The sequence below is a fragment of the Mustela nigripes genome, chromosome 17, assembly GCF_022355385.1.
Source record: "Mustela nigripes isolate SB6536 chromosome 17, MUSNIG.SB6536, whole genome shotgun sequence".
Taxonomy (NCBI): Eukaryota; Metazoa; Chordata; class Mammalia; order Carnivora; family Mustelidae; genus Mustela; species Mustela nigripes.
Genome location: NC_081573.1, coordinates 42182354 through 42204672, shown reverse-complemented (window position 1 = coordinate 42204672; position 22319 = coordinate 42182354). Strand labels below are relative to the sequence as shown.

General features: G+C 55.2%; 1 protein-coding gene across 1 annotated transcript; it reads left to right on the top strand.

Annotated features, from left to right (window-relative positions):
- The first annotated feature begins 159 nt into the window (after positions 1-159).
- Positions 160-22262, top strand: SLC12A4 (solute carrier family 12 member 4). Its single transcript, XM_059382709.1, has 24 exons — positions 160-330; positions 4966-5060; positions 6534-6665; positions 10343-10489; positions 10575-10629; positions 12796-12926; positions 14197-14438; positions 14588-14802; positions 15353-15517; positions 15596-15694; positions 15976-16033; positions 16398-16572; positions 17001-17119; positions 18588-18686; positions 18876-18995; positions 19188-19292; positions 19530-19698; positions 19985-20180; positions 20288-20457; positions 20548-20679; positions 20759-20866; positions 21062-21249; positions 21369-21502; positions 21682-22262. Exons 1-24 carry the CDS (start codon positions 216-218, stop codon positions 21771-21773), a joined length of 3261 nt encoding a protein of 1086 aa, XP_059238692.1. The 5' UTR covers positions 160-215; the 3' UTR covers positions 21774-22262.
- Positions 22263-22319: the final 57 nt, after the last annotated feature.

The following is a 22319-nucleotide window of genomic DNA, read 5'->3' as shown; positions in this document are numbered from 1 at the left end:
TGCTGGGGTTGGGGGGTGGGTGTCGCTTTGCCTAGGCCCCCCTCGGGGAGGAGCTGACCCGAGCCCCTCCTGCTCCCCCGCCCCTGAGGGGCGGCCCGGGGGGCGGGCGGAGGAAGTGAGCGCAGCGGGGAGGAATGCGAGCGGGCGGGGCGCGGCGGCCCGGGGCAGCGGGGCAGCCCGGCAGGCAGCCGGGGCGGCGGGGCCGAGCGCGCGCCATGCCTCACTTCACCGTGGTGCCGGTGGACGGGCCGAGGCGCGGCGACTATGACAACCTCGAGGGTCTCAGTTGGGTGGACTACGGGGAGCGCGCGGAGCGGGAGGACTCGGACGGTGAGGGCGCTCCCGGTGGGGGCTTTGGTGGGGGGGCAGGGGAGCGGGCCACGCGTGGCTGGCGCTCGCAGAGACCCCCGAACCGTGCGAGCACACGTCGATGGGGGCCCAACTTTTCTTAGTCTGCCCCTCCGCCACCTCTCTCGCTCCGCGCACGCAGACACTACTTTTCTGGGCCCCCCGGCGCCCGCGGCTGGGCCGCCCTCCCCATCCCAGCTCCTCCCTTGCGGGCCGCGGGCGGGAGCTGCAGACGTGGCCGACGAAGGAAGCCAGGCCGGCGGGGCCGCCCGGATCGAGAATAGCGCGGAGCACCCATCTCTGGCCCTTCCCGCCTGGGAGCACAGCCGCAACCCGGACCCCACTCCCAAGACCTTCTGTGAACCTCTCCCAGCCTCCTCTCGCCTCGCCTACCCATTTGCGCTTCAGCGACTCAGGCCCAGAGCCAGCAAAGAAGGTTGTGCCTGCCTGAGGGAGTCTAGGGGTAACTGCCTGTGAGTGCACTCCAGCTGATTCCACCTCAGAGCTGGAGGTCCCCTGGGCATCTGTGAAGCACTCCCGCAGAACCAGGCTTGTCTCGCGGCTGCACATGAATTAACTCGTTTAATCCTCCCAATTTTGCCCAGGGGATAGGTCCTGTTACTCACGCTTAGGAAGGAGTGAACTGAGGAGTGGAGCAGTTATTAAATCTGCCCCAAGGCATTCAAACCCAGGCTTAGAAACTCCAGTGCCCTAACCTTAAACCTAGGTGTTAGAATTGGGCCTAAAGGTGGTCCCGCTTCTGTTCTTCCAGGTTCCTGCCTCTCCCAAGCCCCTTTCTCCATCTTCCACCCTAGGAATCCCTGGGGGTGAGGGGCTTTCCTTGCCAGGACTCTCTTAGAAAGCATGTCTGTGCAAATAGCAGCATATATATGTTCTTGTGCAAGTGTGACGTTGTATCAACCTGACAGCTGTGTGTGGAGATGGCACAGGACAGTGGAGTGGGCCGCTAGACATGAAGGTTTACAGCTGTGTGCATGCACACACTCCACCTCCACCCCTGCCCCTAGCCTTATTCCAGTGGTCAGCAAGAGCCAGTGTCCCCTGATTCCTGGTTAGCCCTGGGACGTTCTTTTCCTACAGAGGCTGGGCGGGGCTGCATCCCCAGATCAGCCTGGACCAGTGGGCAAGCAGAGCTGAGCCAAGCCTCTGGCCCCGCCCTGGCGTCCCAGGGTGACTGGGGGGACCTGGAGCCACATTGGCTGATTCCTGCCAGGTCCCTCCAAGCTGAGCCAGCTCCTCCCACTAGTCCCCCTCCTTCTCCTCTTGCTCCTTTTCAGCCAGAACTTGGCTGTGTCTGCAGTATGGGGGACACTCTGCGCCCTGGTGAGTGATTATGAACCTTCTTGGTAGGGACTGCAAAAGGTCAGGGAGCACAAAAACAGCCTCAGGTCCATCTCATGGCGCCACTCCAACCTGGTACCTGACTCTCTCAAGGCTCATACTTAAGCTCCAAGGGGTGTAAATGGGCCTCTCATCCACCTCACTATGGCTTGTGGGCAGGGGGTAGGAAGGTTCTAGAGGGGTACCCCTGGCAGATCCCTGTGAGCACAGGGATGAGGACTCTCACCTGGATCCCCACTTGTAGCTGGTGTGTTCATAGCTGTTGGCAGGAACACACAGTTATGTGGACCTCACAGGAAGTCCCCAGGACTACGCCATGCCCTGGTTCATTGGGGGTCTCAGGTTGGTATCTGAGTAGCTTTGGCCTGGCAGGCGTGTCCAGACCTGCCCTGGAATTTCTGGAATAGCTGAGGGCAGTACAGACATCCAGGCACTGCTAAGGTTTCCCCACCTTCCCACAGTTCCTTGGGAGCTGTCCTTAAACAAATCTTTGGGGAAATCCAAGGAATGACTGCAGGGTGTCTGGCGCCAGATTGTTCCTTTTCTGATGCATCTGGGTCGTTGCAAGAGTGGGTGTTACTATCTCTACTTCATAGAAGAGGAAACTAAAGCAGGATAGAAAGGGTAAGGAGGTTGCCCTGGGTCACACAGAGGGAGGGTCTGGAATCCAAGCCAGGCTGCCAGCCATGTGAGCGCCAAGAACTGTTTGAGTATATGCACCCTGGGCTAACTGCAAACCCCAGCCACTCTTCTCTGGTTAAAGGCTACCTGTATCCTGAGGTGGATCTTGGGATGAACCAGGGCCCAGAAGAGTAGGAGTAGGAAACTTGTAGCTTAGCTACCACCTGATTCTGGTGGATCCTGGGACCCAAATTTGACTCCTCTCACCGGGTAACCATGTCTCTGAATCTCTCTGAGCCTTATTTTCCTTGTTAGTAAAAGGAAATAAATAATATCTATTGGAGTGCTGCTATGAATACTAAAGGCAACCCTTGGATAGGCTCTCAGCCACTCTGGGTCATGGCTGGAGGGAAAAGGACCAGGTGGGTTTAGGAGGACTATTCACAAGCATTTGGCAGAGGGTACTGCTATGTGCTCAACTCTGCATTTTCTGGATACCAGTGCTGTCTCTTCAGAGAAATAGGCAACAATGGTGAGACAGGCTGCAGTGCACGAGCTTAGCATAATTTATAATTTATTTCCAGCCTACTTTCACAAAAGGGTCAGAAGAGATAAATGCAACAAAAGTGTCTCCCCAAAGCACTGGAACAGTCAGAAAGATCATAACCATGAAGAGGAAGAGGGTAAGGACTCTGAGATGAGACAGATGGTGACGGTACCTAAGGAGTAACTTTAGCTTGGAGATTCCTGGCAGCCAGGGCAGGAAGGGAAAGAAGATGCGCTCTACAGCTGCCATTTTCTGACAAAATGAAGCATCTGACTTACTCAGAAGAGACACATTTTTTGGTCACACTTTTCACTTTTCAGAGGCTTCTCACTGAAGGGCTGTTAATGGAATGAGCAGTGTTACTGGGTTTTCTGATTTTTCTTGTAGCTCCTTATCCTGATTGTGAACAAGTATCAAGGGTACAGCAAATTTCATAGAGTGTCTGAGGAGCTAAATGACCCCATGAGGCTTTAACATGACCCAGTGGGCTGTCCTGAACTCTTGCTTGCTTTCTTTGTCCACTGTGCTGTTGGCACGACCTACATACAATTGTGTAGCTCGTGGGACTGCGCTGCTTGTCTCACTTAGATAGTTCAGGTTCCTACGTGAGGTGATACATCCCCTTCACATGCTGGGGGAACAAAGAGCTGACTGCCCCCAAATTTTCATCAGCACACTTTACCTGTCCGTCTCTGGACAATAAAGAATCCACAGTGCAGCACCTACTACTGAATGTTGTCAGCTCAGAGAAGGCAAGTTAAATCTTACGCCGATGGCAAGAGAATGTTTCAGATGGAAGAAGCATCATTCAGCATTTTTAGCTGCAGACAAGAGAAATGAAGGGGGGTTATTGAACCAGGGAGGGTTGGCACATAACTCACAAAACCAGGCCTGGCCAGTGCATGGCTGGGACACCACTAGTGGGTCGGTGATGACAATTCTGTTGCCACCTACATCAATGGATACCAGGCCAACCCCACTGCCACGGTTATTGCCATCCAACACCAACATGGCTTTTGTAACCCAAGATGACAGCTTTCCATTTGCTATGAGGCCTCCAGCCACCGCCGCAGCTGCCATACTGTCTAGAGGGGGACAAAAGCACCTAACGACTAGAAAAAGCGTACTTGGTGTCCTCTGCCTACTCGATGGAAAACTGGGAATGTAACTCACAGAGACAGAAAAAGGATAAAGTCTGGGAAATGGGAGAATTTGAATGCTGAACAACCAGAAAAATCAGCTGAGCTTCGGGTCGAGGCGGGCTTATTTTAAAAAGGGTCTTCCCTCTTCCTTTCCGCGAGGTTTACTTCGAGCTTGGAAGCGGGATGCTGGGTGAAGGCTGGTATCAGCCTCGCTCTGCGGCAAGTTGCTGGGACCTAGAAGGGAGACCAACAGGCTTCCGTTTATAATCCCTGCTCAGTCCACCACCCACCTGGCCCGGCTTTCTCCTAGGGTTTTCTTAGGCGACCCTACGTGGCTCCTTGCACCACTTCCGCCGTCTGGACAGTCCTTTTGCCTCCTCCCAGCATGCCCTGGGCTGCCCTCCAGGACGCCCCCGCCCAGTGCATGGTGGGATAGCGAGCAGGCGGCCTGCTGGCCATGGCCGCTGAAGGCACCCTGTGTGGCTTCATCTACCTGGAGGGCAGCGCCCATTCGGGCCCTGAGGACGCTGAGCCCTCAGCGCCCAGCATGCTGGGTATTCCAGGTGGACCTGGAAAATGGGAGTCGGGGTTGAGGGTGGGGGGACTGGGCTCTGGGACGGTCGGAGGGCTGGCCAGGACTTGGCCACGCCCCTCCCATCAGGCTCCGCCCCTCGGCCTTAACACGTGGTTGAGCTAGTGTGTCTGGACCCTTCACATAGCTGCCTTGGAGGAAGTGTTTCGCTGGCTTTTAGTCGTAGGTCACTCTGTTAATTTTGGCTCTTCACGGCAAAATATGATGGGAAACAGGCCCAGCCTGGTACACTGGCCACTAAAATGCTCCACAGAGATATGTTTTGTGGGCTGGCTTGTAGGGCTGGGGTGCAGGCAAGCTGGGGACTCAAGAGACAGACCTTGACTGAGATTTTTGTCCCTCTCTCTCCATAGGACATGGCAACCACAGAGAGAGCAGCCCTTTTCTTTGTCCCTTGGAGGCTTCCAGAGGAAGTGACTACTACGACAGGAACCTGGCACTGTTTGAGGTAGCTGAGCAGCCATTCTGGGCCACAGGTGTGGCAGGCAGGTGGGGGTGGTGCAGGGACCCTCCAGGACTCAAGCCTATGCTAAGCAGGCAGTCTGGACAGTTGTGTCACCTAATATCTCAGCTCCTCCTAAAGTCTCCCCTTTTCTGCCTATTTCCCTTGGCCCTTTGAACCGAAACTGCTTTCCCAGAGTCCACTCACAGCCCCTACACCATTATCACCTCCAGGGGTATGTACTTTTGATTTCTATGTAGCCCCTTGCCAGATGACCGCCTGTCAGGATTTCTCATCTTGGGATTTCCTTTCTTCCCTTTACTTACAGGATTTCTCATTTTTCCATCTCCTGTGAACTCTTCCTTGTTCTCCCTGGTTGGCTCTTCTAACTCTGTCTTCATATTTATAGAGTACTGGTCCTTCTTACTGGATCTCCTTTCTGTCTCCACATCTGCAGGCTTAGTGGACACCTCTCTGCAAACATTCCCAATATTATGCCTCTGAACTTGAACTTTATCCTCTTCAGACTCAAGCTCAGAAGTTGGATCTGGATTTAAGGCATGGTTTAGGCCTCTAAACGCTGACCCATACATTCAGCTGCCCCGTGGAATCTCATGGGCTCCTTGTCAGCCTCCATATGCCCCAATAGACCTGCATCTTCACTTCTCACTTCAAACCAGTTTCTCCTTGTGTGTAGAGCTGGAAGGGAGATGACAGACAGGGAGAGACTAAATGGGCAACAGGCAGGTAGAGGCGTGGTGCTGAGAAGGGCGCAGGAATAGGGAAGGCCTAGACTCAAGTGGGGGTTGGGGAGCCTGAGCCCTGGAGGCCTCCTGACCTGGAAAAATGGCAAGTTTCTGCAGCAAAGGCTTTGATCTGGCTCCACCTGAAGATGGGCTAGGGAGCCAGGATCCTACCTTAGGGATTGAGGTATGTTACAAAGCCTGGGGCCTGAGGAGAAGACCATCTGAGAGGCTCAGGGTCTGGGCAAATAAGAGAGACTTAACTTGGTTCCAGACATCCTCTTTTGACTTCCTTGGTTAGCTGGGATGGCTTTTTTTTTTTTTTTTTTTGTGGGAGCATTGTGGGCAGATGTGAGTACCAGAGGGCCACTCGTGGCTGGGAAGTAGACAGGCAGAACATTCAGGATGAAGTGTGTCATTCACTCTTCTGCCAGCTGTGCCCTGCCCTGCCCTTACCCGAGGCAGGTAGTTTTCCCAAATGGGCTGGTAGTGATTGTAGCCAAGATAAGGCAGAGAGAAGCAGTCATTGGACTGGGCCTTTGAGTGGCGCGTGCTAGGGTGTGGTGCGCACACCAGTCCAGTAGGCTGGCTTGGGCTTCCCCAGGCAAAAAGTGGAATCAGGCCCAGACCTGCTTGAGGGCTTGGCAAGGGGCCAGAAGCCAGGCTGCTGGCTACACACGAGTAGCCTGGCACCTTCAGGGCCCATTGCCAGATTGCCCTGTGGCTCTGTTTACAGGAGGAGCTGGACATCCGCCCAAAGGTATCATCTCTTCTGGGCAAGCTCGTCAGCTACACCAACCTCACACAGGGTGCCAAGGAGCATGAGGAAGCTGAGAGTGGGGAGGGCGCCCGCCGGAGAGCAGCCAAGGTAAGCTGGTCGGGGCAGTAGGGGGGCCAGTCCTAGGAGGACAGACAGACTCAACACCATGGAATTGGCAACTGTGAGCATCCCAGGGGGTGTGGGTAGCAGGTACGGTGAGCATGGATCAAGAGCACTGAGTGCCTTGGGCTCAAGAAAGCTTTAAGTGGTGGCCTGAAGAGGAGCCTCTGATGGGGGCAGAGGGCCAAGAAGACCCCAGGAACGATAGTGAGAGTGATGGCTGCCTTTTCTCTGCCTTCTCTGTGTACCAGGCGTCATGCTAAGCAGTGGGCTTGGGTACTTGCCTGCCATCTTCACAACAAAGGTATAAAACAGGTGCTACTTTCATCCTCATTTTACGGACAAGGAAACTAAGTGTCAGAGGCATGAAGTGACTCGTCTGAGGTCACTGAGCTAGACAAGATGAATGCGTACACGAGAAGACAGATTTGTGGGTTTACTGTGTGATAGATGACTATAGAGGGCCAGAGCCCTGGCATTCCGTCAGGATGGTTAAGGGTAGGAATCAGGAACCTGGTTGTACATTGGGGCGATGTAATCAAGTGACCAAAACCTGCCCCTCACTGTGTTGCTTCCATTGGCAGACCTCTCCAACAGCCCCTTTGTTCCTCAGGTGCCAAAGTTAGGGGCATGTTTGGAACATAACACTGTCTCTTGGAGCTTACTTCTCCCTCTCCTGTCCCCATCCCTCGTCACTATCCAGGCCTCTGGCCCTCCAGCCATCCTCTCCACTCCGGATGAGTTTACACATCCTTGCTCAGCTGCCCTATAGGATGGGGCTCAGTTTAAGTGAAGTTTGGGTTTTTATTCCATATTTTCAGTTTGAAGGCAAGGAGCCCTCCCTCTCCACCTGAGTCTCCACCTGACTCCCTGAGGTTTAGGAAGCAGCTGTGATTTAAAAGAAGCTTGAGGGCTGTCTGGGTGGCTCAGTTGGTTAAGTGTCTGACTCTTGATTTCAGCTCAGGTCATGATCTCTGGCCTTTGGGATTGAGCCCTGTGTCGTGCTCCGGGCTCTGCGTGGAGTCCTTGTCTCCCTCTGCTCCAGCCCTTACTCTCATGCACAGGCATGCACACATGCTCTCCCCGACTTTCTCAAATAAAGGACATTTTTTTAAAATAAATAAATAAATAAATTTTATGTTTGGCACTAGCTGTAGTATTCTTGCTGGAGGTCAGCACTAATAGAAGTTGTTCCTGGTTATGATAAACTGGGGACGCAGCCTCAGACCTGCTTGTGAAATTTGGGCCTCCCTGGGGTGGCCCAAGGAGAGGGTACACAGGACTGTTGTGCACCCCTCACCTTGCTCCTCCAGGAGGCAAACCAGCCCCCCCTTCAGAGAGGGCAGCTAAGGTCTTGAGGTCACTCAGACCTGACCCCCTCTCTATCCTGCTGGTTGTGATTTAGATTTTGCTGGCACTTTCTGGACCACCCATGGCAGAGAAGCCTGGGTATCTGTAGCTCTCCCTATTCAGTCCTGCAGGGGTGTGTCAGCCTCTAAGAGTGTTGCTTGCAGCAGGTGGTAGGATCCTTGATAAGAGCTTCCTCCCTTTTCCTTCTGGCTGAATCCAGGGACCTGATGGTTGGAAGTTAAAAGGTCCCTGAGAAAGACTAGGGCACATCTCAACAAGAGTGTCAGATGGAAGTCTGTGTTAGTGAAGGGTCAGGGTCCCCTAGCCTATGAGGAGCCTTGTCAGGATGCTGGGATCCAGCCTCAGCTTACCTGCCCAGCTCACTCGGCTCTAGGGTTGGGATGTGAGAGCTTGGCAGCGTGTCTCAGTTTCAGTGGCTTTTCCATGGAGGAAGGAGAAGGTTGGTCCAGTCTGCAGTGGGTCAGCAGGAATCTAGGGAGTTGTAACCACTGAGCTGTGATCCTTACCCAGGACGGGTCTGAGCAGGGCCCTCAGGAAAGGAGACTTAAAGCAGGAAGGGTGGGCCTCCAACCAGACCCAAGACAGCCTCTCCGTGGCAGCTGCTCTGCCTCTGGCCAAATGACCTTCGGAGGCTGCCAGAGGTTATTTGGGGATGCAGAAAGCATTTCCGGCCCTGCCCTTTCCCACACTGCCCTTTCCCCAGAGTGACTCAGCTTAGAATGGAGGTGGGGCTGGGAGCTGCCACCATCCAGTGAGTGGTCCAGGCCCTCTATGAAGGGTTCAGAACCCAGATGAGATGTGCTTATCACCTACAGTTTGAGGGACCATTTGTTCATACTCTGGCCTTTCCAGGCCCTTCTGAGGCCCTTTTAGGCTGCACATAGATTTTGCCCCAGACCTGGACCCTTCAGTAGAGTTCCTGTGGCCACATGGTTCTCTCTGACACCCCAGCTCCAGGGCAGCAGGCTTTGCTGGGGCTCTTGTGAAAGCTCTTATGGCCCTATTGCCCTAGGCTGCACTCAAAAGGAACCTTTCAGGAAGGTGCTAGCCTTGCCTCTTATTTCAGCCTCTGCCCTGACCTCCTGGATGACCCCTACTCTGCCCTTAAAGAGTTGAGAAATTCTGTCTGGATTTGTCCACTGGACCTTCCTCACCTGTCCTTCAGCTTGAGTTTCTATTGTTTCTGCAGGATTTTCCCAACAGGTTATCCCAGGGGCCTTTCAAGGCACTACTCACTGGGCTCAGGGTCACCTTTTGGGTACCTGTAGGGTCTACTGGTGATAGAAATGTGAGCAAACCGACTATAACCCAGTGTAGCCATGAGACATTTGAGTGAACAGTTACCATGTATATCAGATGTGTTGAGGGGATGCAACTCAACCTAAGGCAACCCAGGAGAACTTCCTGGAAGAGGCAACCGTTAAGCACCTGAAGGTTCAACTGAAGAGGAGTTAGCCAGGCAGTGAGACAGGGCTGACCCTTCCCAGCAGAGCCCAGCACATGTCCTGGTTCAGAGGCTATGCGGGACCAGTGTCATCAGGGGCTGAAGCTGTCAGAGAAGGTGACGGGGCTCATGTGGTGGCCCAAACCAGGGAATCTGGCCCACACTGAATTACAGGATGGACAATGCAGAGAGTTTTCAGCATGGACTATGAGTTTGGGCTTGGTTTTCAGAGACCTGCTCTGGCAGCCGAGTGGGCTGGAATGTGGAGAGGTTGACAGGCACATTGGGGTGCCACCCAGGTGCCACAGGTGTGGTACCCCAGGTTCAGGGGACTAGGCCAAGGGAAGGTAGCCTGATCTCAGGGCAGCTTGAGAGATAGACGAGGCAGCCCTTGGTATCCCCCAGGACTGGAGTTGGGGGTTAGCAGAGGAAGTCCCAGGGACAACTTCTTGGACTCTAACGTGGATGACATGGGGTCTGCTGGGTGAGAAGTTGGGCGTCCAAGACAGATCTTTCTTTCTAGAAGTTTAACTGAAGAGAGGAAGGGAAGGGGGCCACACCTTGAGAGGGAAGTGAGGCTCAAAAGCTCACATGTGGGGTTTTGAAAAAAAATCAGGCTTTATACTTTTCTAGTCCCAAACTGTCTTCATATGTGGAAGTCAGCATAGATAACCTAGCTGTCACACCAACCCCCTGTGCTTCCCAGGACTGCACTCGGGATTCCAACCTACCGTTCTGAGAGAACACCCCGGGGATAAGGAGTCTTCTGAGTGACCGGGAGCTGGCCTTCCGTGCTCCCTCTGGGCCCCTTTGATGTTCCGTGTTCCCCTCCTCCCCTCCTGCTCCACAGGCACCCAGCATGGGCACCCTCATGGGGGTGTACCTGCCCTGTCTGCAAAATATCTTCGGGGTTATCCTGTTCCTGCGGCTGACCTGGATGGTGGGCACGGCCGGTGTGTTGCAGGCCCTCCTCATAGTGCTCATCTGCTGCTGCTGTGTGAGTATCCTCGCAGGGGTAGGGGCCGCAGGCACCGCACGGAGCCCACCCCTCTGAGCTGCTCACCTAGGCCTCCTTCCCACAGACCCTGCTGACGGCCATCTCCATGAGCGCCATCGCCACCAATGGTGTGGTTCCAGGTGGGTACGCACCACCCCAGGCCTGGTGGGAGGAAGGGGTCCAGAAACTCGTTCCCATGCCCTCCTTCCCCCCAGGCCGTTGTCTGGTGAGGTCTTAATCTCTGGGAGCACCCTTGCTTGAGGGATTTTGAGATTGTTGTTATGTTTTATGTTCTGTTTGTTTAGTCTAAAAGTAGTTATTTTTTTTTAAAGATTTTATTTATTTATTTGACAGACAGATTATAAGTAGGCAGAGAAGCAGTCAGAGAGAGGAGGAAGCAGGCTCCCCGCTGAGCAGAGAGCCCGATGTGGGGCTCGATCCCAGGACCCTGGGATCATGACCTGAGCCAAAGGCAGAGGCTTTAACCCACTGAGCCACCCAGGCGCCCCCAAAATAGTTTTTAAAAAAAGGGTACCCAGGCTGACAAGATGATGGGACCTACAGGGTGGCCCACACCAAAGAGTCTAGACACTATGGATTATAAGATAGACAAGGTAGAGGGTTTTCATTTTCACGACAGGTGATGAAATTGGACTTCGCTCTCAGAGACCCTGTTTATTTATTCAAACAGTTTTTATACTAACGTAGATTTCCGGATATTTATGTTATTCTTTGGATCATAATCCAGTGCTATCACTATTTATCTTATTGTTCAAACTGTTCCACTTTGGCTCTTTAACTATTCAAGTTGGGTTCTGTCTCTGGACTTTTTTTTCTCCCCCGCACCCCTGTGTGGATTTTTGTTTTTATTTTTTTTTATTTTTTTTTTTAATTTTTTTTTTTTTAAGATTTTATTTATTTATTTGAAAGAGAGACAGTGAGAGAGAACATGAGTGAGGAGAAGGTCAGAGGGAGAAGCAGACTTCCCATGGAGCTGGGAGCCTGATGTGGGACTCGATCCTGGGACTCCAGGATCATGACCTGAGCCGAAGGCAGTCGTCCAGCCAACTGAGCCACCCAGGCGCCCGGATTTTTGTTTTTAAATAACAGCTTTATGGGACGCCTGGGTGTCTCAGTTGGTTAAGCAGCTGCCTTTGGTTCAGGTCATGATCCCAGCGTCCTGGGATCGAGTCCCACATCGGGCTCCTTGCTCAGCAGGGAGCCTGCTTCTCCCTCTGCCTCTGTCTGCCATTCTGTCTGCCTGTGCTCGTTCTCTCCCTCTCTCTCTCTGATAAATAAATAAAATATTTTAAAAAAAATAACAGCTTTATTAGTATTAGTACAAAAGTAAAGCGGGGCAGGGAGGCAATATATGATGATTACCATAAGAAGGTTTGGAAGTGAAGAAAAATACAGAAAGGAAAATTGAAAGTACCCATAATCCCATCATCCCGAGTTAGAAACAGTTTATTTGGTTATTTAAACAGGATCAATAAGATATTACCTAATTTATGTGATTATTCTGCTCTCGAGTTCTGGTTCCTCACCATTGTAAACGTTGTCATGAACAGCATTGCACACAGATCTCTGTTCAGGCCCTTGATAGCTCCCTTAGGAGAGGATCCTAGAGATAGGATTAGAGCCCTGGAAAGGATTTACTTTTTAAAAGTCTTTGGAGCCCTATTCCCAGATTTTTCACCAGAGGCATTTTATTAGGAGCAGATTGAACAAGAAACATGGAGTCACTCTTGTCCCCTGCACCCTCACTAGCCCCAGGGGCCCAGTTTTGACTCCGTCAGTGTTGCCAGGGGTATTAGGCTCTGACAGAAGCACAGTCTCAAGGCAGGAGAGTTAGCCTGGTGGCCAGCCCTGTGCTGGAACCTGGGGACAAAAAAACTGGACCAAGCCCTTGCCTTGGTCTGGAGGGGTCTGACTAACAGACACAGCCCTTGTGAGGGGTGAGCATGCTGAGATAGGACAGCCCTGGCTAGAGGAGGCTGTGAGGACTGGCCTGAGTGCAGGGGGTTGGGGGACAGCGGGCTGCATGGGCACTGCTGTGGATCAGAGCTGCTCTAGCAAAGCTGTGTGTCTGAATTTCACTGGCCCATGCTGAATGTTGGAGTCCTGTGGGAAAGGGTTCAGCCCCAGCCCAGCCACTTATGAACTGTACAGCCTTGGGCAAGCCTCCTGACCCTCTGCTTATCTGTAAGTGGGAAAAACATTCCCTGTCACCCTGGGTGGTTGTGAGGGCTTGTCCTGCAGGGGGAACCCCTTGCAGAAGAACCAGACTTGACTCTCTTTTGTAGCTGGGGGCTCCTATTTCATGATTTCCCGCTCGCTGGGGCCAGAATTTGGAGGCGCTGTGGGCCTGTGCTTCTACCTGGGAACAACATTTGCAGCCGCCATGTACATCCTAGGTGCCATTGAGATCTTGCTGGTGAGTTAGGCTAAGCCCTGGCCAATTCTGCTCTTGTCCAACTAGTCCCTTTTCCCTAAGCCAGGCTGCTCATGCTCCCATCACCTCTGGCCAGGGGCTGGGGCTTACTATGTGGAGGGCCTTCTCAAGGGAGAAGGATCTTTGCTCACCCAGTCTCCCCTTCAAGCCCTTGCCAGTTTTGGCCAGGCAGGGGAGGGGCCTGGCTGCCTTCACCTTGACCCTGAGTGTTCCATCTACCTAGGCACCATTTCAGCCATAGCAGGTGGTCTGTAAACTGTTGCGTTTAACTCTGTGATCTCGGTGATCATGCAGAGCCTACCTCCTGGGCTTGTGTAGGCTCTGTGCCTGTCTCTCCCCAGGGCTCTGTGCCAAGGCCCTTCAGATCCATGTTATCCTTGTCCCTAAAAGGATGAACAGCCACCGGACATGTGCCCCCTCCATGAGCCCCAGGTGCACTCTGACTCAGCTTCCTCCTCCCCACTGAACTGCCCCAGCTGGTGGAGCAGAGATGGAGGGGTTGTGGGGAGCACAGAGTACACGTCCCTGGGGATTCAGACAATAGGAGATGTTTAGAGGAACTGCCTCACTATCCCCACCTCCAGCTCCTTTGCCTGTAATAGGGCTCTGCTCCTGCATCTTCTCGGGTTGGGGAGAGGGGTTGTTTTTTATTTTCCATTTCCCGCATTCCTGCATTTACTATTTGGATTTCTTCTGTAAGCGGAATGTGTCCTCTTCCCCGTTGATTTATTTATTTAACCATGTATTTGTATCACTACAGACTCCTGGGTATTTATTCTTTGGCTCATAATCCAGTACTATCATAATTTTATTTGTTGGCTCTTTAGCTATTCAGGTTGACTCCTGTGTCTGAATAAATCTTAAAAAAATTACAACTTTATTAAGGTATCATTCACATACAATGCAGTTCTCTGCCCATTTTAAGTATACAAGTTAATGGTTTCTAGTATATTCACAGAGTTGTGCAACCATCAACGACAGTCAATTTTAGAACATTTTCATCCCCCCAAGAAGAAATCCCATTCTTGTTGGTAGTCTTGTTCCCCATTCCCCCCAGCCCTAAGCAGCCATTAATTTACTTTCTGTCTTTAATCGGATTTACCCATTCTGGATATTTCATGTAATGGGATCATAAAATATATGGTCTTTTATGACTGTCTTTGTCTAAATATTCTTTTAAAAAGAAAACCAAAGTGACAGAATTCACTTTCCAAAAAGGAAGATTGAACTTTCTTTATCCGTCTTGTTTCAGACGTACATTGCTCCGCCGGCTGCCATTTTTTACCCAACAGGCACCCACGATACATCAAGTGCTACCTTGAACAATATGCGGGTGTATGGGACCATTTTTCTGACCTTCATGACCCTGGTGGTGTTTGTTGGTGTTAAGTATGTGAACAAATTTGCTTCACTCTTCCTGGCCTGTGTGATCATCTCCATCCTGTCCATCTATGCCGGGGGCATCAAGTCAATTTTTGACCCTCCTGTGTTTCCGTAAGTAACCTGGGAATACCTCCACGCATCGCCCTGACATCCCTCCCAAGGACGTGGCCTTTAAGTCCCAGAGACTGGAGGATGGGAACACACTGGGCCTCCAGCTGAGCAGGTGCTGATGCTTCTGCCCCTCCTATCCTTCCCCACAGAGTGTGCATGCTGGGCAACAGGACCCTGTCCCGGGACCAGTTTGACGTGTGTGCCAAGACAACCACAATGAACAATGAGACAGTGGCCACCCAGCTATGGAACCTCTTCTGCCACAGCCCCAACCTTACCACTGATTCCTGTGACCCTTACTTCCTGGTCAACAATGTGACCGAGATCCCTGGCATCCCCGGTGCAGCTGCCGGTGTGCTCCAGGGTGCGTGCGTCCTCCCTCCCATCCTCCTGCTTCTGACACACGGGCAGAGTAGGAGGCAGGGAGCGAGTGCGGAAGGGGACTGGAGCACAGAGCTGTCCTTGTGTGGCCAGCTCAGGAATGGGGGGCATGTCTGGCTGCCTTCCCGGCCCAGCGGTGTCCTCTCAGCCTTGTTCCTGGCAGCTAGGTTTTGGGTGAAAAGAGCCAGTTTGGCCAGTATCCCAGGCATGCAGCAGCCCCCAGAAAGTTCTGGCAGCCCCTCTCTCCTCAGCCACCCGCCTCTGATGCTGCCTGTGATTCTCACAGGAGCTATAAAGGGCTTCTGTGAAGGAGGCAGGCAGTGGCGAGGCTCTGGTCAATGGTGGTTCAGCCACCTTTGCCTGTCAGCCTTCTGTCAAGACAGCTCCTTCCCTGTGGCCAATGCTGCCCCCCCGCCGCCCGCCAACATCCCGAAACCCCAGAGCCCCTTACAGCTGCAGCTTCTGACTGGGCTGCCTCAAACTGCCCCTGGGAAGTAAGCAGGGCCACAGTCCTGATGCCGCTGCCCCCACAGAAAACTTGTGGAGCGCCTACCTGGAAAAGGGCGAGGTTGTGGAGAAGCATGGGCTGCCTTCCACAGATGCCCTCGGCTTCAAGGAGAGCCTGCCCCTGTACGTGGTGGCTGACATCGCCACATCCTTCACCGTGCTGGTTGGCATCTTCTTTCCCTCCGTAACAGGTGAGTACCTCTCGCCCGCCCACCCGGCCCTGCCCTCACTCCTGGGGAGCCCCTGAGGGTGTCCTGTTGTTTTTGGAGGCATTATGGCTGGCTCAAACCGTTCCGGGGACCTCCGTGATGCCCAGAAGTCCATCCCTGTGGGGACCATTCTAGCCATTGTTACAACCTCCCTTGTGTGTATCCTTTCCCAGGCCACGGGTGGGTGGGGAGAGGGGCGGGAGGCCCTCATCTGCACATAAGTCACCAGCTGGCCAGCACACACGCACCACACACGCGTGGACACATACACACCTCATTCTTCACATGCGTGCGCGCGATGGGTGACACGAGACCCTCAACTGGGGTTGTCCCAGCTGCCTGCTGCCTCAGGCTGGGGTGAGGGGAGTGTGGGTTCTGTGTGGGGACCCAGGGGGGCGGCAGAGCCAGCGGAGGCCTCGCTTTCCTTGACACGGCCGCAGACTTCAGCAGTGTGGTTCTCTTTGGCGCCTGCATCGAGGGTGTGGTACTCCGGGACAAGTGAGTGAGCCGGGCCCCTCCCTGTGGCAGGGGGCTCAGCTTTTGCCTGCCCTGACACCAGCTCCCCTCGTACACGTGGTCCCACACATGTCCTCAGGCTGCTGGTTGCCAGTGGTGGTCTGTGCCACCAGGTGAGTCCGGCCCCACCAGGACTTCTTCTTCTGAGAGGATGGTGGTTTTAGGACCAGGACTGGGCTGAGGGAAAGGACAGGGCCTAAGGAACTAGTCTTCTCTGCTGAGGGGCCGGAACTCTGCCCACCGTAGCCAGCCTTCCTGACTGCTGACATCTTTCACTCTGGGCAGCCCCCCCAGCAGGGTTTGGGGGCTCCTTGCATGGAGCATGGCCTGAGCCTGGCCCCTGCAGGTACGGCGACGGCGTCAGCAGGAACCTGGTGGTGGGCACACTGGCCTGGCCTTCGCCCTGGGTCATCGTCATCGGCTCCTTCTTCTCAACGTGTGGTGCCGGCCTGCAAAGCCTCACAGGGGCACCGCGCCTGTTGCAGGCCATTGCCAAGGACAACATCATTCCCTTCCTCAGGGTGAGCCCATCTGACCCACCCCCCACAGCCTGCGTGCCCCTGGCCACTCACACTGGCAGGGGAGAGAGGTAGGGGTATGGATGCCCTGCATCATGCTGGGGCCTCTCGTGGCCCTGGGGCTGTGTAGCCATCTGTGAGAAGTTGCTGAGAGCTGCCCTGGCCCAGCCCTGCCCTGCTGCTGGCAGAGCTACTTGGGCCCAGAATCCTCATGGCCTTTCTATGGCTCATTTACAGCAGAGTGTCCTGGAGAGATGGGAGGGCGGAGAAGCTTGTGGTACCTGTCAGGGCAGGTGTGGGTATGACCCAAGCCCCGGAAGAGAGCCTTGGGAATGATGGAGGCCGGGCTGTGGCTTGTGGCCCAGGGTGTGGCATGGGGGTGAGGAACCAGCTTCTTCCCTTGCTGACCCCACTGACCCTGGTGCCTGCAGGTATTTGGCCATGGAAAAGCAAACGGTGAACCAACGTGGGCACTCCTCCTGACGGCACTCATTGCCGAGCTGGGCATCCTCATCGCCTCGCTTGACATGGTGGCCCCCATTCTATCCATGTGAGCTGGGGGCCAGGGGAGGGCAGGGGAATGGTCTTGGGAAAGGAGTCTGTACCCTCAGCACCTGTCATCTAGGGGCCCCCAGCACCTTCCTGTGTAACCCTGTCCGCTGTTGAGGGTCCAGCTGGGAGCGGGGTCAGGCTGTGTGGGGAGAAGTGTGCATGGTCGAGATCAGCCTGCCTCTGCATGGAGACGGTTCCAGAGTGAGCCCACCACTTACACAGGATCTTAGAGACCAGCAGGTCCCACACTTCTCTGTGGGAGACTCCCAGAGCAGGCAGCCAGAGCCCTCCGCACCCAATAGGGCATGCACTGAATGCCGAGTGCCTTGATGAAGTCACCACTGCCCCACCCATCTGTTTTCAAAGTTGTTTGCTTTTAAAGTTCTGGAGTCAGCTGGACATTTGAGGCCCCCGGTGCTGTGTAGAAGTTGGTCAGCATGTGGCACTTTCCAGGGGTCCCTGAGCCGGAGCTCCTGTGGTCACCATGTGCCCCTCTGCCAGTGGCTACTCTGCTTCTCTTCAAGCATCTCGTTCCACCGCCCGTGCTTGTTTGGTTACCACAGACCTACCCCTCACCGCCCGACTCAGCCTTTGGCGTGACAGGTCCTCCTTTCCCCCTGAAACAGCCCCCTAGCCAAAGCCAGGCCTGCCAGAATCGCTCTCTCTCACTGCCCCCAGCTCTGCTGGCGGCTCTGCTGCCCAGCTCCGCGTGTGCCTGCGTGTGCACCTACAACCGTTCTTGCCATCTTCATCAGATGGTGACCCCCCACTGCCCAGGCCAAAGGGTGTATCAGCCTTTATCAGGTGGTTCTTCCCTGCAGCTCCAAAGGGACTGACCACTTCTCCGTTCTAGGGGTTTCTACCCCCTGGTATGCCTTTTCTAGTAAGTTGTCCTGGCTTCTTGTCTGCTATTCCTTTTTCTGCCAGCTGAAGGTGGAAGTGGGCGCTCCTTTCCCTCAGCCCTGTGCTCCTCAGCTGGAGGGCTCCCACGTCCCAGCCTCCCACACCCACCCACACCCACCGGAGTCCCCACAGGTCCCTACTTCATTGTATGCAAAATGGCCCTTTCATATTCCCTGGAGGTTCTCCTCTCCACATTCACAATAGCCTTTCATCCAACTGGTCACCTGGCCAGCAGCCTGAGTACCTGAGTATTGTCTGTCCTCTCCTGACACTGAGCGCTCCTTAGCGCCATCCTTTTCCACTGCTCCCCTCCCTGGAGCCCCCTTCCCACCTCATCTGCCTGTAGACACTTGCTGGTCCTCTGAGAGCTGACTCTGTGGACACCCCTACTGCCACTGGGCCCTTCTGCCTCAGGCCCTGTGGCTGAGGAGACCTGACTACACAGGGCGGGGCCACCACACACTCCCGGTTCCTCAGCCAGGCCCAGCCTGAGGAAAGGCAGGTACGTCAGGCCTCTGGCTGCCGAGGAGGCTGCTCTGCACCAACCATTCCCTGTGCTGCAGGTTCTTTCTGATGTGTTACCTGTTTGTGAACCTGGCCTGTGCCGTGCAGACCCTCTTAAGGACACCCAACTGGCGGCCCCGGTTCAAGTACTATCACTGGTAAGCCCCAGCCGGACCCATCATCCAAGTCCTCTGACACAAGAATTGTGGGGGAAGAGGGGAGCCCCGCCCAGGATGGAGTTTGAGTTTCCTGGGTAGCGTTGCTCTGGTAAGAGATTGGGGTGTTGGAGGGTTGGCTGGGGACCCTACTGATCTCCCTGATTCTGGTCCTTACCCACTCTGCCCCAGGGCGCTGTCCTTCCTGGGCATGAGCCTCTGCCTGGCCCTTATGTTTGTCTCCTCCTGGTACTACGCCCTGGTGGCCATGCTTATTGCGGGCATGATCTACAAGTACATCGAATACCAAGGGTAAGCGCGGGCTGCCACCTGGTCAGGGCAGGTGGGGTGGTCTGTCTGTCGGGTTTGAGGGAGCTGAGCCATCTATTACTAGCCACCGTGGGTGTGGGGCCGGGATTCTGTGACTGGGACTGGCTCACATACACATGGACGGAATCCCGCGGGTGGGCCCAGGGGCTCACCAGTGCATGGTGGTCTCCGCAGGGCTGAAAAGGAGTGGGGTGACGGGATCCGAGGCCTCTCCCTGAGTGCTGCCCGCTATGCACTGTTGCGGCTAGAGGAGGGGCCTCCCCACACCAAGAACTGGCGGTGAGTTCATACCCGGGCTGGCAAGAGCCACTCTAGGTCCTCGGGCTGTTGGGAGGGTGGGAGGTCAAGAGGTGCTGGCTCTCCCTCCCAAGTCCATGTTCCCTGTCCCAGGGTTGTCAAGTGCCCCTGGATTCTTGCTTCTCAAACCTGTGGGGGCCTGTGAGCTGAGAAAGGAGGAAGAGGGGCTCCCTGGAAACCTGTGGCCCAGGTCTCAGGCTGTCCACCTGGGCCCTGCAGGCCTCAGCTGCTGGTGCTGCTGAAGCTGGACGAGGACCTTCACGTGAAGTACCCGCGGCTCCTCACTTTCGCCTCCCAGCTGAAGGCCGGCAAGGGCCTGACCATCGTCGGTTCTGTCATCCAGGGCAGCTTCTTGGAGAGCTATGGCGAGGCTCAGGCAGCTGAACAGGTGCCTGCTGTAGGGGGCAGGGTGCTGCACCAGACTGGAGGTGTCTGGGCTCCTGCTAACTCCTAGGAGAAGGGGACTAATCCTGGCCAGCCAGGTGGCCAGCACTGCTGCCCCGAGAGCTGAGGCAAGGGGGAATCGCTGTCCCACCTTGAAAATATGGCCTCTGGGTGGGCGGCTTATCCCCTTCTCCTCCCTGACCCTCACCCCTGGGACACTCTGTGGAGAGGGAGCCCACCAGAGGGAACACTAATGGCCTTGTCTTCCGCCCCTGGTGTCTTCCCTACAGACAATCAAGAACATGATGGAGATTGAGAAGGTGAAGGGCTTCTGCCAGGTGGTCGTAGCCAGCAAGGTTCGAGAGGGGCTGGCCCACCTCATCCAGTCTTGTGGCCTGGGCGGCATGAGGCACAACTCTGTGGTACTGGGCTGGCCCTACGGCTGGCGACAGAGCGAGGACCCGCGTGCCTGGAAGACCTTTATCGGTGCGTGACGGGGCAGGTCCTGGGCTGTGGGAGAGGGGCTGGGGATCAAGTAAGGGTGGAGGCCCGAGGGCCACAGGCTGGCCTTCAGCAGTGGCCTTCTTCCCCAGACACCGTGCGTTGCACCACGGCGGCCCACCTGGCCCTACTCGTCCCCAAGAACATCGCCTTCTACCCCAGCAACCATGAGCGCTACCTGGAGGGCCACATTGACATTTGGTGGATCGTGCACGACGGGGGCATGCTCATGCTTTTGCCTTTCCTGCTACGCCAGCACAAGGTGGGCCGGCGGGGTGGAGGCAGGCGGGCAGGGCTGGGCCCTTGGTGGGGTGGCTTGTGGCTAAAGCGCCTACCTGCTCCTGGGGCCCAGGTGTGGAGGAAGTGCCGAATGCGCATCTTCACTGTGGCCCAGATGGACGACAACAGCATCCAGATGAAGAAGGATCTGGCCATCTTCCTGTACCATCTGCGCCTTGAGGCGGAGGTAGAGGTGGTAGAGATGGTGAGTCACCTGCCCCTGTGGCCCCATGGCTGCCCTGCCGCATGCAGCCCATTCCTTGTGGCCCATTCTCTCTCTCCAGCACAACAGCGATATCTCTGCATACACCTATGAGCGGACACTGATGATGGAACAGCGCTCCCAGATGCTGCGGCAGATGCGGCTGACGAAGACGGAGCGGGAGCGAGAAGTTGGTGGCTCTCTTGTTTGGGGCAGGGGCGCGGGTGGTAGGTCAGGCTTCGGAGACCCCATTGGTTTGGGGAATTGGAATGACTCACCCCACCTAACCTCACCTGAGTCAGTACCCATTTCCCGGAGGCCCAGTGCTCATGTTGGGCCAGCCAGGCCGCCCTTTTCCTGTGGCACCAAGGCTGACTTTCCTCAGGCCCAGCTGGTCAAGGACCGACACTCAGCCCTGCGGCTGGAGAGCCTGTACTCAGACGAGGAGGATGAGTCTGGCACTGGTGCTGACAAAATCCAGATGACATGGACGCGGGACAAGTACATGGCGGCTGAGTCCTGGGACCCTAGCCATGCCCCTGACAATTTCCGGGAGCTGGTGCATATTAAGCCGTGAGTGTAGCAAAAATGGACCCCACCATAGAGGAGTCTGGGAGCGGAGGTGTGCTTGGGTCGGAGAAGGTTTTTGGTGGACCAGGGTTGGGGCCTGTGATCAGCTGCATCTCCTACAGGGACCAGTCCAACGTGCGTCGCATGCACACTGCCGTAAAGCTCAACGAAGTCATTGTCACGCGCTCCCACGATGCCCGCCTGGTTCTACTGAACATGCCTGGCCCACCCAAGAACAGCGAAGGTGATGAGAACTGTATCCTCTTGTGGAGAGGGAAGCAGTGGGGAGGTAGACAACACTTGAGGTCAGGCCAGGAGCTCTTCTCCTTAGATGCCCGCGGGGAGTGCGAGGTTACCCCAGCTCTGATTAATAGGCCAAACTTCCCTGGGTGCCCCTTGGTGCCGGTGCTGCCTCCTTGACCTGATGCCCTACAGACATGGAGTTCCTGGAGGTGCTGACCGAGGGCCTCGAGCGTGTGCTGCTGGTGCGTGGCGGCGGCCGTGAAGTGATCACCATCTACTCCTGAGCCGGCTAGACACTTGTGGCTTGGAGTGAAGGTGTCCAGGATAATAGCCCCCTCCTAGCACCTATCCAGCAGCCCTGCTTTGCCTGGCCCTGTCCTGGACCCAGCTCTGCTAGGTCTCTGTGGAAGCCCAGGAGTGGGCTGATAATGCCGATGGATCCGAAGTTCTGCAGGACCCTGAGAGGTCTGGGGACTTCCCCATCCAGCACCCCAGGAGGGCTGTCCTGGCTGGAGAAGACTTAGGGGGAGGGGGGCTCACATGGGATTGGAAGGCAGCCTGCCCAGGAACGCTATTTATTGCATATTTATTGTTTGGATGTCACCATCAGAGAGGAGAGGAAGGGCAACAGGGGAGGGGGGGTCTGGCCCTGCCCACCTGCAGGAAGACCTGGCTCAGGCTCCTGTGGGCAGGGTCCCCCACCAAGCCAAGCCGAATGGAACTGGCCAGCTGGAGCCTGACTTTTTTCAATAAAACATTGTGTACTTCTGGGCCTCCTGCTGCCCCGGCTCTGTTTCCCCTGGCACCAAGGGAAGAAGGCGGAACTGAAA